The sequence below is a fragment of the Balaenoptera musculus genome, chromosome 7 (genome assembly GCF_009873245.2).
Source record: "Balaenoptera musculus isolate JJ_BM4_2016_0621 chromosome 7, mBalMus1.pri.v3, whole genome shotgun sequence".
Lineage (NCBI taxonomy): Eukaryota > Metazoa > Chordata > Mammalia > Artiodactyla > Balaenopteridae > Balaenoptera > Balaenoptera musculus.
Window position 1 is genome coordinate 44,563,699 of NC_045791.1, and position 15,627 is coordinate 44,579,325.

General features: G+C 37.8%; 1 protein-coding gene across 1 annotated transcript in view; it reads right to left on the bottom strand.

Annotated features, from left to right (window-relative positions):
- KCNH7 (potassium voltage-gated channel subfamily H member 7) overlaps positions 1 to 15,627 on the bottom strand; it is a 450,126-nt gene that overhangs the window by 105,168 nt on the left and 329,331 nt on the right. Inside the window, exon 6 of the mRNA XM_036858162.1 lies at positions 14,458 to 14,672. Within this exon, the coding sequence (XP_036714057.1) occupies positions 14,458 to 14,672 (215 nt within the window). The remainder of the gene's footprint in view (positions 1 to 14,457; positions 14,673 to 15,627) is intronic.

Here is a 15,627-nt window from a genome sequence, read left to right on the forward strand (position 1 = left end):
TAATCCAGGATCTCAAAGATCAAAGCTTTGCGTTCAATCAAAGGCCCCCAAAGGCAAGGACGTTGACTTACACATTTTTGTATCACCATTGTACATAACACTTTGACTTACATTTAGTAAGCACTCACAAAGATTGAATCAATAATTATCCTGATGAATGTGCTTTTTTCCTACTTGCAGTATCCACATGTATTGTTTTTCATTTCAATTTGCATGTATAGACATAGACCAAATCCAGAATAGGAGGAAAATATTGGATGGTGATTTCTGTTTTGCTGAACCAAGTTTGATGGTATTCTATAAATAACAGTAAGATAATAGATGCAAAATTAATGTCACATTAAATTGGAAGTGTTCAGAGGCAATTTTGGACTCCTGCATTGCATTTCAAATTTAATTTGGAATTTTTTGTTTGTTACTATTTCTGGCAGTTCAAGATGATCTGTACAGTTTTATTGAGGTTTGCAGGATACTTAGTTTAGGCAAAAAATGAGGTTTAGGAAAACATTTAAATCATACTGTAGAAGTATTTTGAATGTTGTTTTTTGGAATTTCAAGGGTGAAGAATCAATGAGGCTTTAAAAAAATAAATGTTGAAAAAATAGACTTTTCAATTAAGTGTTATTTTTAATTCATGACTGTGATATTGCGATTTATAATAAGAAATATATATTTGGTCTTAGTCCCCATTCCTGGCACGGAACTCTTAAATTTTTGGAATTTCCTAAATGCTGAGAGAGATAAGGTGTCTTTTGTTATGTCAGTGAGATGACTTTTGGAACGCTTCTAAGTCAACTAAGGATGGGGGTTGGTCAACAGTGGAATCAACCGCTTGATTAAACAGTTGGAACTGTCAGTCCCACTCCTGACCTCCAGGGAGGGGAGAAGGGCTGGAGGTTGAATCCATAGACAATAGCCAATGAATTAATTAATCATGCCTATGTAATGAAGCCTCAATAAAAACCGTAAAAGGAGGGGGTTCTGAGAGCTTCCAGGCTGGTGAAACAGAACTCTTCCTTGTGCCATCATGCTGGGCCCAAGCACCACAGGGACATAAGCTCCTTCGTTCAGGATCTCACCCTATGTATCTATTCATCTGGTTGTTGATTTGTATCCTTTAATATCTTTTGTAATACGTTGGTAATCTAGTGAGTAAACAGGTTTCCTGAATTCTGTGAGTCTCTAGCAAGTTAACCTAACTGAAGGAGGGGGTCATGGGAGCCTTCAATTTAAAGCCAGTTGATCAGAAGCACAGGTGATACTTGTATTGCAATTGACATCTGAAGTGGGGGGCAGTCTTGAGGGACTGAGCCTTTAATCTGTGGCCTCTGATGCTATCTCTGGGTAGATAGTGTCAGAATTGAGTTGAATTGTAGAACACCCAGCTGGTGTCAGAGTCTGAATTGGAGTCATAATTAAAATGACATTATTATTGAAAAGTATTTTTAATTTGTAGTTGCATCTAGAAGATTTTTTAATACTGTCATGGAAGAAAATTTAGGAATAAGTTTATCTAGCTTGAGGGAAACTACAGAAAGCATTAAGAAAGTTTGTACTATTTACCTGAGATGATATATAATTTCTTTAGCTTTATTGAAGTATAATTGATATACACAAATTACACACATTTATAATTTTAAACATTAGCTAATAATATGAAATCAATGCAATCTCTCCATTACAAATCAATCTCCATTTCTAAAGAAGTACTGAATTACAAATATTGTTTTGGATTTCTGTCAAGAGTAAGTATAAATTGAGAACACTGAATCACATGAAGAGATAATGAGCATATTTACACGGACAAAGTTCAGTGAAAAGTGAAAAGCTAATACTTTGAGCTCTTTATGTCAGCAATATCAGTGTAATTTTGCTTTTCCTGCATCCAAGTGGCATGCCACCAATAATAAACAATTTCCATCCTAATCAAAAATTAGCTTAAGAAAAATGGGATATGGGGAGACCTTCAAGGTGGTGGAGGAGTAAGACATAGAGATCACGTTCCACTCCACAAATACATCAGAAATACATCTACATGTGGAACAACTCCTACAGAACACCTACTGAATGCTGCAGAAGACCTCAGACTACCCAAAAGGCAAGAAACTGCCCACGTACCTGGCCGTGTGGCTGACAGGGTATTCATGCTCTGGCTGGGTGTCAGGCCTGTGCCTCTGATGTGGGAGAGCCGAGTTCAGGACATTGGTCCACCAGAGACCTCCCAGCTCCACGTAATATCAAACGGCGAAAGCTCTTCCTGACATTTCCATCTCAATGCTAAGACCCAGCTCCACTCAACGACCAGCAAGCTACAGTGCTGGACACCTACTGCCAAACAACTAGCAAGACAGGAACACAACCCCACCCATTAGCAGAGAGGCTGCCTAAAATCATAATAAGGTCACAGACACCCCAAAACACACCACGGGGCATGGTCCTGCCCATCAGAAAGACAAGATCCAGCCTCATCCACCAGAACACAGGCACCAGTCCCCTCCATCGGGAAGTCTATACAACCCACTGAAACAACCTTAGCCACTGGGGGCAGACACCAGAAACAATGGGAACTACGAACCTGCAGCCTGCGAAAAGGAGACCCCAAACACAGTAAGTTAAGCAAAATGAGAAGACAGAGAAACACAGCAGATGAAGGAGCAAGGTAAAAACCCACCAGACCAAACAAATGAAGAGGAAATAGGCAGTCGACCTGAAAAAGAATTCAGAGTAATGATAGTAAAGAGCATCCACAATCTTGGAAATAGAATGGAGAAATACAAGAAATGTTTAACAAGGACCTAGAAGAACTAAAGAGCAAACAAACAATGATGAACAACACAATAAATGAAATTAAAAATTCTCTAGAAGGAAACAATAACAGAATAACTGAGGCAGAAGAACGGATAAGTGACCTGGAAGATAAAATAGTGGAAATAAATCCCGCAGAGCAGAATAAAGAAAAAAGAATGAAAAGAATTGAGGACAGTCACAGAGACCTCTGGGACAACATTAAACTCACCAATATTTGAATTATAGGGGTCCCAGAAGAAGAAGAGAAAAAGAAAGGGACTGAGAAAATATTTGAAGAGATTATAGTTGAAAACTTCCCTAATATGGGAGAGGAAATAGTCAATCAAGTCCAGGAAGTGCAGAGAGTCCCATACAGGATAAATCCAAGGAGAAACTCGCCAAGACACATATTAATAAGACTATCAAAAATTAAATACAAGGAAAAAATATTAAAAGCAGCAAGGGAAAAACAACAAATAACATACAAGGGAATCCCCATAAGGTTAACAGCTAATCTTTCAGCAGAAACTCTGCAAGCCAAAGGGGCGTGGCAGGACATATTTAAAGTGATGAAAGGGAAAAACCTACAGTCAAGATTACTCTACCCAGCAAGGATCTCATTCATATTCAATGGAGAAATTAAAACCTTTACAGACAAGCAAAAGCTGAGAGAGTTCAGCACCACAAAACCAGCTTTACAACAAATGCTAAAGAAACTTCTCTAGGCAAGAAACACAAAAGAAGGAAAAGACCTACAACAACAAACCAAAAACAATTAAGAAAATGGTAATAGGAGCATACATATCGATAACTACCTTAAATGTAAATGGATTAAATGCTCTAACCAAAAGATATAGACTGGCTGAATGGATAAAAAACAAGACCCATATATATGCTGTCTACCAGAGACCCACTTCAGACCTAGGGATACATACAGACTGAAAGTGAGGGGATGGAAAAAGATATTCCATGCAAATGGAAATCAAAAGAAAGCTGGAGTAGCAACTCACATATCAGACAAAATAGACTTTAAAATAAAGACTATTACAAGAGATAAAGAAGGATACTACATAATGATTAAGGGATCAATCCAAGAAGAAGATATAACAATTGTAAATATTTATGCACCCAACATAGGAGCACCTCAATACATAAGGCAGATGCTAACAGCCATAAAAGGGGAAATCGACAGTAACACAATCATAGTAGCAGACTTTAACACCCCACTTTCACCAATGGACAGATCATCCAAAATGAAAATAAATAAGGAAACACAAGCTTTAAATGATACATTAAACAAGATGGACTTAATTGATATTTATAGGACATTCCATCCAAAAACAACAGAATACACTTTCTTCTCAAGTGCTCATGGAACATTCTCCAGGATACATCATATCTTGGGTCACAAATCAAGCCTTGGTAAATTTAAGAAAATTGCAATCGTATCAAGTATCTTTTCTGACCACAACGCTATGAGACTAGATATCAATAACAGGAAACAATCTGTAAAAAATACGAACACATGGAGGTTAAACAATACACTATTAAATAAGCAAGAGATCACTGAAGAAATCAAAGAGGAAATAAAAAAATACCTAGAAACAAATGACAATGAAAACACGATGACCCAAAACCTATGGGATGCAGCAAAAGCAGTTCTAGGAGGGAAGTTTATAGCAATACAATCCTACCTCAAGAAACAAGAAACACCTCAAATAAACAACCTAACTTTACACCTAAAGCAATTAGAGAAAAACAAACAAAAAAATCGCAAAGTTAGCAGAAGGAAAGAAATAAAAAGATCAGAGGAGAAATAAATGAAAAAGAAATGAAGGAAACAACAGCAAGATCAATAAAACTAAAAGCTGGTTCTTTGAGAAGATAAACAAAGTTGATAAATCATTAGCTAGACTCATCAAGAAAAAAAGGGAGAAGACTCAAATCAATAGAATTAGAAATGAAAAAGGAGAAGTAACAACTGACACTGCAGAAATACAAAGGATCATGAGAGATTACTACAAGCAACTATATGGCAATAAAATGGACCACCTGGAAGAAATGGACTCATTCTTAGAAAAGCACAACTTTCCGAGACTGAACCAGCAAGAAATAGAAAATATAAACAGACCAATCACAAGCACTGAAATTGAGACTGTGATTAAAAGTCTTCCAACAAACAAAAGCCCAGGACTGGATGGCTTCACAGGTGAGTTCTATCAAACATTTAGAGAAGAGCTAACACCTATCCTTCTCAAACTCTTCCAAAATATAGCAGAGGGAGGAACACTCCCAAATTCATTCTACGAGGTTACCATCACCCTGATACCAAAACCAGACAAAGATGTCACAAAGAAAGAAAACTACAGGCCAATATCACTGATGAACATAGATGCAAAAATCCTCAACAAAATATTACCAAACAGAATCCAACAGCACATTAAAAGGAGCATATACCATGATCAAGTGGAGTTTACCCCAGGAATGAAAGGATTCTTCAGTATATGCAAATCAATCAATGTGATAGACCATATCAACAAACTGAAGGATAAAAACCATATGATGATCTCAATAGATGCAGAAAAAGCTTTTGACAAAATTGAACACCCATTTATGATAAAAACCCTCCAGAAAGTAGGCATAGAGTGTACTTACCTCAACACAATAAAGACCATATATGACAAACCCACAGTCAACATCATTCCCAGTGGTGGAAAACTGAAACCATTTCCTCTAAGATCAGGAACAAGACAAGGTTGTCCACTCTCACCACTATTATTCTATATAGTTTTGGAAGTTTTAGCCACAGCACTCAGAGAAGACAAAGAAATAAAAGGAATCCAAATTGGAAAAGAAGAAGTAAAGCTGTCACTGTTTGCAGATGAGATGATACTATACATAGAGTATCCTAACGATGCTACCAGAAAACTACTAGAGCTAATCAATGAATGTGGTAAAGTAGCAGGATACAAAATTAATGCACAGAAATCTTTTGCATTCCTATACACTAATGATGAAAAATCTGAAAGAGAAATTAAGGAAATACTCCCATTTACCATTGCAACAAAAAGAATAAATACCTAGGAATAAGCCTACCTAAGGAGACAAAAGACCTGTATGCAGAAAACTATAAGACACTGATGAAAGAAATTAAAGATGGTACAAACAGATGGAGAGATATACCATGGTGTTGGATAGGATGAATCCACATTGTGAAAATGACTATTGTACCCAAAGCAATCTACAGATTCATTGCAATCCCTATCAAACAACCAAGGGCATTTTTCACAGAACTAGAGCAGAAAATTTCAGTTTGTATGGAAACACAAAAGACCCCGAATAGCCAAAGCAATCTGGAGAAAGAAAAACAGAGCTGGAGGAATCAGGCTCCAGGACTTCTGACTATACTACAATGCTAAAGTAATCAAGACAGTATGGTACTGGCACAAAAACAGAAATATAGATCAATGGAACAGGATAGAAAGCCCAGAGATAAACCCACACACATATGGTCACCTTATTTTTGATAAAGGAAGGAAGAATATACAATGGAGAAAAGAGAGCCTCTTCAATAAGTGGTGCTGGGAAATCTGGACAGCTACATGTAAAAGAATGAAATCAGAACACTCCCTAACACCATACACAAAAATAAACCAAAATGGATTAAAGACCTAAATGTAAGGCCAGACACTATAAAACTCTGAGAGCAAAACATAGGCAGAACACTCTATGACATTAATCACAGCAGCAAGATCCTTTTTGACCCACCTCATTGAAAAATGGAAATAAAAACAAAAATAAAGAAATGGGACCTAATGAAACTCAAAAGCTTTTGCACAGCAAAGGAAACCATAAACAAGATGAAAAGACAACCCTCAGAATGGGAGTAAATATTTGCAAACAAAGCAACGGACAAAGGATTAATCTCCAAAATTTATAAGCAGCTCATATCAAAAGAACAAACAACCCAATCCAAAAATGGGCAGAAGACCTAAATAGACATTTCTCCAAAGATATACAGATTGCCAACAAACACATGAAAGGATGATCAACATCACTAATCATTAGAGAAATGCAAATCAGAACTACAGTGAGGTATCACCTCACGCCAGTCAGAATGGACATCATCAAAAAATCTACAAACAATAAATGCTGGAGAGGGTGTGGAGAAAAGGGAACCCTCTTGCACTTTTGGTGGGAATGTAAATTGATATAGCCACTATGGAGAACAGTATGGAGGTTCCTTAAAAAACTAAAAATAGAACTACCATACAACCCAGCAATCTCACTACTGGGCATATACCCTGAGGAAACCATAATTCAAAAAGAGTCATGTACCACAATGTTCATTGAGCTCTATTTACAGTAGCCAGGACATGGAAGCAACCTAAGTGACCATCAACAGATAAATGGATAAAGAAGATGTGGCACATATATACAATGGAATATTACTCAGCCATAAAAAGAAACGATATTGAGTTATTTGGAGTGAGGTGGATGGACCTAGAGTCTGTCATACAGAGTGAAGTAAGTCAGAAAGAGAAAAACACATACCGTATGCTAACACATATATATAGAATCTAAAAAAAAAAAGGTTCTGAAGAACCTAGGGGCAGGACAGGAATAAAGACGCAGACGTAGAGAATGGACATGGGGAGGGGGAAGGGTAAGCTGGGATGAAGTGAGAGAGTGGCATGGACTTATATATACTACCAAATGTCAAATAGATAGCTAGTGGGAAGCACAGCTGCATAGCACAGGCAGATAAGCTCGGTGCTTTGTGACCACCTAGAGATGTGGGATAAGGAGGGTGGGAGGGAGACGCAAGAGGGAGGAGATATGAGGATATATGTATATGTATAGCTGATTCACTTTGTTATAAAGCAGAAACTAACACACCATTGTAAAGAAATTATACTCCAATAAAGATGTTAAACAAAAAAAAAAGAAAAATGGGATATGAACTTAAACAAGAGACAAATCATCCTTAATGATGGTTTTATTCAGCTGCTTTTTGCAGAGTTTTAGGAGTTTTAGAGAAAATATACCACATTCTCTTCCTTATTTCTGTAGACTCACTTCTCTAATCAGTTATTAGTAAACATTTAGATTAGGATATTTTGCCATACAGACAAATGTTACAGGTATTTCCCAACGCCATGCTAACTTCTGAGTAGATTTAGGGGACAGATAGGAAAACAAAACAGAATTAAAGAGGATGTACTTTAGAGATTAAGATCTTCACTCTTCGAGTCAGATGATCTCAGTCTGAAGCCCACTTTCACCATCTATTGTGTGACCTAGGTAAATTGCTTCCTTCTTCCTAAGCTTGGTTCCTCTTCTATGAACTAGAGATGATAATAATAGTACCAACTCATAGGAGTGTTACGTGGATTAAAATTGATAATCTGTTAAACCACTTAGCATAGAGCCTGGCACGTAGTAAATGCTCAATCAGTGTGACCTATTATTAAATCTATCATAATTCTATTTTCACGCCAATAATATACTTAAATAAATCCCAAATAATGGGAACTTATTTTAGGTTTAAGGTTCTATGTAGATTTCAAAATTATATGGCCTTTTAAACATTCAGAAATTTCTCTCTTGTGACCTAAGTCTCTTAGTGATTACTCCCGAAACTAATTATTTTGAGTATTCTCCTTAGTAAAGCTATAAGAAAACTATAGTTGTGGACTAGTAGTAATTCTCTTCTTCATCATACGTCTTTTTGATGACCACAATATGGGTTTCTATTAAGTTCACTAGACATTCCTTTTAAGTAGTAAAATAATAAGTTGCAGAACTATTTGCTCATAATTTGGCCAGTACTGTATATAAAGGAAACTCAAACTACCTTTAGTTTCATAATATGATCTTGTAGTACTTATTATATTAGCATTTGCAAATGCTATTATTATATGTTGCTGTAATATTTTTCTCCAAGTAGTTTATAACCCCTTGAATACTGGTACTAGGTTTTATACTTCTGTGTCTCTAGAGCCTACCCAGCATATAATGTGCATTTATTAAGTGTGTGTGTGTCTGTGTGATGCTGTTAGTCTGAATTCTTATCTTCATCTACACAATGGGCCACTGTTGTTTTGTTTTCCTTCCTTAGAGCCCTTCCTTCCCCACTGCTTTTTTCTGGTGTGGTCTGCAGTCAAGGGCTACACTTCTTCCACCACAAGGCTGGGCACAGGACTCAAGTTGGCCACTCAGAGTCCACTATCTGGGGAATTGATATGGACATTGGTGGAGAGAAAGCCCTTCCCATCAGATCACCAACTGTGAGTATTATGTAAGACAGGAGAGTCTAAGGACCTTGCTTCCATCAGATGTAGCATGAAGTCAATACAGAAGAAAGCAAGGCTGAGAGAAGGAGAGAATGTCATCAGCTGTTCAAACAATGAATGTAGCTGTGGCCCAAAGCAGACCTGCCCCTGCACTTTTCGGTTATGTGACCCTATAAGCTGACCCTCCTCCTTTCATTTTTTGCTTAAAGTGATTTCACTCAGGCTTCTATGACTTGCATTCTGTTACAGCACTGACTGATAGAGCCTTATGTGACTGGCCAATAAAGATTTGAAACCCACAATGCCGTCTTCTTAAACCTTCTGACATTCTTATGCCTATCTAGGGAGAGTGATCTAGTACAAAATTTGTAAGAGTTGAATGTGACAACAAAATGATACATTTTATCCTAAAGCTCAGCATAACATCTGAACTAGAACTAGCCTCAGAAATAATGAAATCATATGAGAGTACAAAAGTTTGGTTTACTTTTCTTTAAAAGGGGGCAGATATAGCCAAGAATTTGATCCTTTACTGAGAACTGCAATCGCATGGTGAAAGCAGATCTTTGCTCTTCACCCACACATTTCTTCCAGTTCATTGTTTTCTCTCCATCACTCCACTGGAATTTGGTAGTAATTATCCAACCAAGGCCCCACTTCCCCAAAGTGGACCCTACTACACATTTGCTTGTACCAGCTGGATTGTAGTAAAGGAAAAAAAACCCCACATCCTCTGAGAGTTATTTTCTACTTCCTTCAATGAATAGAGAAGTCAGATGGAATATGACATAAAGAGCTGATGCATGCAGAAGTTTGGCCTCTCAGACCAGCCACTAAAAGGAATCTTTGGACCTAAAAAAACAGCAAGAATGAGAACCTTGCCTGAGGGAAGAGTTTGGAAGGCAAGCATTTGCCTTGGGAATTTTTTACCCACAGATTTACTCTTGCTTAATTCTCTCCAACACCTTTGGTGGTCCATTTCGGAATCTTTTAAGATTCTTAGGTGCTGTGTCCTACATTAGGCTCTAGTAATACAAACACCTCATGCTTCATTCATCCATTGGTATTCACAGTTTCCCAAGTGTGCCCCACTCCAGATTCCAACTCACAATCTCAGAAAATTCTCAAGTTTCAAAACTCACCTAAGAGTTTATATTTCCCAATCACCACCCCAACCTCCCAATATAGGCAATGTTTCCTCTCCCAGCACTCTCTGCTCTCTGAGTTTACCTATAGTGTAATACTTCACACTGCATTACAATGCCCATGTACTGAACTTGTCTGTCTCCCTCACTTCTTGAAGGCAGAGAATTTGCCTTTTAATATGAATTCCCGGAACCTAACACTGTACATACTAGCTCTCAATAAATGCTTGCTGAGTGAATAAAAAAATACACAGACGCATGAATGAATGAATAGATGAATGGATAGCAACATGGTCCCTGCTCAATAAGCTCAATCTAGCTGGGGAGGCAAACAACGAACTGGCTAATTAATAATTAGCCAAAGTACAATAGAGATAAGATCCAAATGGTGAGAGAGCGTAACATGAGCAGAGATGAATTGTTTCTTTCATTTATGCCTTTTTTTTTCTTGATGTCTGCTCTACTGTTTGTGCTCAGAGGAGTGTTTAAAAATCATTATTGAATGATTGATGAACAAAACCCTGATATCTTTTGAAAAAAAGGATTACCATACAAGTCCATCAAGGGAATAAAACATATTAGAACATTAGATAAAGAAAATACTGCTGGCTGCCTACAGCAAATATGTTGAGAATATCTTGACAAGGAGGATTTCCACGTAGTCCTAACAAAGGGAATAGTAAAGTTTCTGAGTCACTACAAAATTATTTCTAGAGACTAGGGGGCAAGTAATACTATATGTTGTGAATACAGGGATTCCAGAGATAGCTACAATCAGGAAACTTCACAAACACTAAATGAGAAAACAGTTATAGGCTCGCTCTGCTTTCAAGTGCTTAAAAAAATTTCCAGGGGCTTCCCTGGTGGTGCAGTGGTTGAGAATCTGCCTGCCAATGCAGGGGACATGGGTTCGAGCCCTGGTCTGGGAGGATCCCACATGCCACGGAGCAACTGGGCCCGTGAGCCACAACTGCTGAGCCTGCGCGTCTGGAGCCTGTGCTCCGCAACAAGAAAGGCCGCGATAGTGAGAGGCCCGCGCACCGCGATGAAGAGTGGCCCCCGCTTGCCACAACTAGAGGAAGCCCTCGCACAGAAACGAAGATACAATACAGCCATAAATAAGTAAATTAATTAATTAAAAAAAAAACAACTCCCATGTTCCTCCCCTGGATATTATTATAAAAAAATTTTTAAAAAAATTTCCAGAGGCTACATTTGTAGGAGGAATGTCTCAGTATTGGATCTCCACCTTGTTTGGTTTGACATGTTGACAACTGGAAGGTTTGCTGCTAAGAGCTAAAGGGGGCCTAAAAAGAAGATAGAGCGAGCCTATAGATCCCCTTCTTTCTAGTTTCCAGTCTCAGTCTTTTTCCAGTCCCTCATCATTTCTGGCCAGAACCATAGCTACTTAAGTGTTCTGTCTCCAGAGTCTCCTTCCTCTCACTGTATCTTTTACATTGTTAAAAAAAGTGATCCTTTATAAAACAAGATTCAGTTCTAATCTTCCAGCACCTTCAAAAGGCTTTTTGCCTGCTCCCCCAACTGGGGTAGTTCGGAGACTGTGGGGAGGGGCGCTCCATGATGATTTGGTCGAAGTATAAGAAACTGTAGGAAAACTATGGGGCTTTTTTGTGTGCCTCAGTGTGCCTCAGGGGTAAGTAATAGTTTCAAACATTTTTTAAAATGTTAAAACAAGTATTGTAATGTTATGGAGCTAAATATGAAAGTCAGAGGGATTTTAAAGAGAAAGCGTGAGACCTTAAAAGAATGCTCACCTTTTGATGGCAGCTGTTGCATTTTACTCAAACCCCCAAGGCACTTGAGGAGAAAGATATTGAAGAACCATCTAGAGGGGAAAGTTCCCGCAACTCCCCAATCTGTAACAAGCCCCTGCCCAGCCTAGCAACTCCCTGGCTCAAGAACCTACTTGTTGTGAGAAGGCACTTGGACTTTTGTGCCTCTACAACTTTGTTCTTGTTGTTTTCTCTGCCTGGGATTCTCATCCCTTCCCTTGTCTGCTTGGTCAACTTCTCTTGCCGTCCTTCCTTCAGTAAACGTTTCATGAATTCTACTCTGCCAGGTGTTTTACTAGGTCGTGGCAGGGTGTGGATAAAAGGATCCTGCAGCGATGGTGAGGAGGGCCAGGGGAAGTCATACAAGAACATTAATAAACAGAGTAATGGTTGATGTTGCTTGCCATGTACATAGAGCCTTGATGAACACTTTCCACACATCATTCTATTTAATTCTTATATCAACACTGAGAAATAAGTCTTGTCATCACTAAAACTTGCCTCAATGTCACAATAAATGACTTAGCCAGAATTAAAGCACAAGTGCATGCGACTCTGAGTTATGCTTTTAATCATCACTCACTACCCAGTTTGATAAATAACCTTCTGGATCCGTCTTAAATGTCCCATCTCATCTGTTTTTCTTCTCTGAAAATTCCTCCCTTAAAGTATAATTACTTTCCCTCGACCTGTGTTCCTGTATTCTTTAACACCATGATTTCATTAGGGCTATTTGTATAAATGTTTCCTCTCACCAGGCTCAGAAAGTCCCAGTACAGGTGCCACCTCTAATCCATGTGTACATTCGTCTCCTCCTGGCACAGTGGACCTGCTGAATGTGGCAGGATAAGGTAGGTCCTGTAGTGAACCAAGCTCATGAAAACTTGGCAAAGATCAAACTTGGCTGCCCACAGGCCTTAGGTATGTTTGGTTTGGCCTATAAAAGCATTTTGAATTAGTTTGCCAACTTTTAGAAATAAAGAGTTTATCTTAAGTTCTGGATCTCTAGATTCTTTTTAAAACTGGAAGATTTGAAAACATTGGTCAAGCATTCTTGCATGACCACAGTTAGCTGGAGCTGAGGGGCAGCTAGCTGCTCAGGAGGGACTCTGGGCTCTGTAAGTCCCTGTAGCCCCTACCGTGCCTGCTGTGCTACCATGACTACTTTACTCACTTATGCTACTGGCAGAACCCTGACCCTAATATCTGCAACCAGTCTACTGTTCATCCATATGATGATTATGGTCTACAAATAATATAATTTTTGAGTTAATTGCAAGTAAAATTCAAAGCTATCAAAACGGTGTCAGTACAACACAAATAACCATAGACTATTCATTTACCACTGTTAGGCCCCGTTTACTAAGTATAAGTTAAGAAAAACAAAATGCCAAGGGTAGAAAGCCTCATTACTACATAAATATCAAAATATATATTTGAGTATGGCAGGTATAATCTCTCATCTCAAATAAATAGAGACTACTCAGGTCTATTTACAACTGACTCATGGTCTTTACATAGCTATTTTAGCTCCCATTTAAGACATTATTTACAAACTGCTATAGTGTTGTTTGTAGTGTTTACAATTACAAAAAACTTTATTAATGTAAAATCTTAAATGCTTGGGCTAGAGATTGGGGTCAAGTTTATCTTTATGTTGTGACTGTTTATAAAAAGATTTGCTAAGCAAATATACTGGGTTAAATTGTTTGTAAAAAACCAAAAACTGTTTACTTGGCACAAATTTTAGACTCATGAATTCTCAACGATGTAAGTGCATTGTAAGCAAAAGCTGGGTACTGCTTAGGTTGGTATTTTGATATAATAAATGCAAATCATTTTTCTCTGTTCTTTAAAACAGGACTCTTGCTAGACAGTACCTTTTTACCCTAGTTCAACTTGCAATATTTTTTAAAAAAACAATAAAATATCGTTCCTGTGAAATGTATTGTTTCACTCTGACTTTTCATCAACTCAGACAGTTCTTTTCCCCAATTCCACTGACTTATACCTGACTCTACTTAGTAGTGTAAGTGCAAAAAGAGGGCCACAGTTAAAAGTAAATCCCAATTAGTTGCCTAAACCTTTCATAGACACATCCATTATATTTAAAAAAAAAAACATGCTTTAATAATGCAAGAGTTGGCAGCAAAACAATAAATGCCCAAACATGAATAGCTGGTTAACCACTTCTGCAACAAAAGGAACAAGAAAACCAAGCCAGCCCATTTTTGCTTAGTCTTGTAATAGATAAAATCATAGTCTGTAGTTTTATTTATCTATTACATTAGAGGGTCACCCAACATCTGAGATAAATTGGAGTGCAAATAAATGGCTTACCTCTCTTAATAGTCATTCATAGGAAAAGGAATGAGTTTTATGGTGCAGAAAATAACTTTAAAAACAGTTAAAATTGATAGTAAAATCGTGTCCTACCTGGGTAACTTTCTCTGTCACATTGTGTGTTCGATCTTTAACTTTGGGTGCAATAATGGTTTTATCTGAAGAAGGAGGGGATGTATTCTTTTTTTCAGTTTTGACATCTGAAAAATTCAGAGTGAGCTGTGGAATCTTGTTAATGGTGCTGTATTTGTTGAGGTTTGAATCCGACGTGGATCCCAGGAGGCTTGACTTGATATGATTAAAAGGCCCTAAAAAATTGGAAAGTATTTGTAAAAGCAGTATCAGGAAAAATTAAGAAAGAGATGGTCTTGAATGACCTGTTAGTAATCCATGACCATTGTGACCCTGATTCAGATGTGACTAAATGCAGCTGGCTGATATCTGTTCACCGTCTGCCATATGGAGCGGCATGTGAGTATCCAAGGATAAGATGGTGCCCTAGGTGTGCACCCAGAGAGCAGATGACAGCTTTAGCTGCTAACTGGCTTCTTTAATTAAAGGCTGGAATAAAAGAATGAACTCTACTCCCTATTATTGGCTAAATTCTACCTTCAAAGTTTCTCAAGAATTTCTTTTTTTATAATTTAAGAATTATTCAAGGAAGGACTTTTATAATTTAGGAATTATTCAAGGAAGGTTACAATCATGTTGGCCATGAAACTTCTGAATAGCTGTCTAGCCTGCTCCAATTCGTATTACTCCCTTCTCTGTGCCATAACAAGTGACAAGCCAGTTGCGTTCTTCATATGCTTCTATTACCTGTACGAGATGCTTCCCAGAGATTCTAAAAGAGTTAAGTCCAGACAGGAATTTCAGGTAACATTGAGAAGGACAAATGTCATTTGTGTGTATGGGTGTGTGTGTGTGTGTGTGTGTGTGTGTGTGTTGTGTGGACTGTATTGAAAAATTTGGCTCCTATGTGGGATTTTTAAATCTTTCTTTTCTTTTTTTCCCTTTTATTTAGATTTAAGGCTGACCACTTTTTGAGGGAAAAAAAAAACATAGCAGAAGAATGCTTTGGCAAACATAACTTAAAATTGAAGTGACCGTAGTTGGGTAAATAAGACTTGTCTGGGGTTGGTAGCACCTGGTTACATCTTTTTTTTAACCATGCCATACATTAGATACCCAGATCTTATTCCTAGAAATTTGGACTCTTTGACCAACGCTAGTCACTTCTCACATTCTTTTCTTACGAAGACA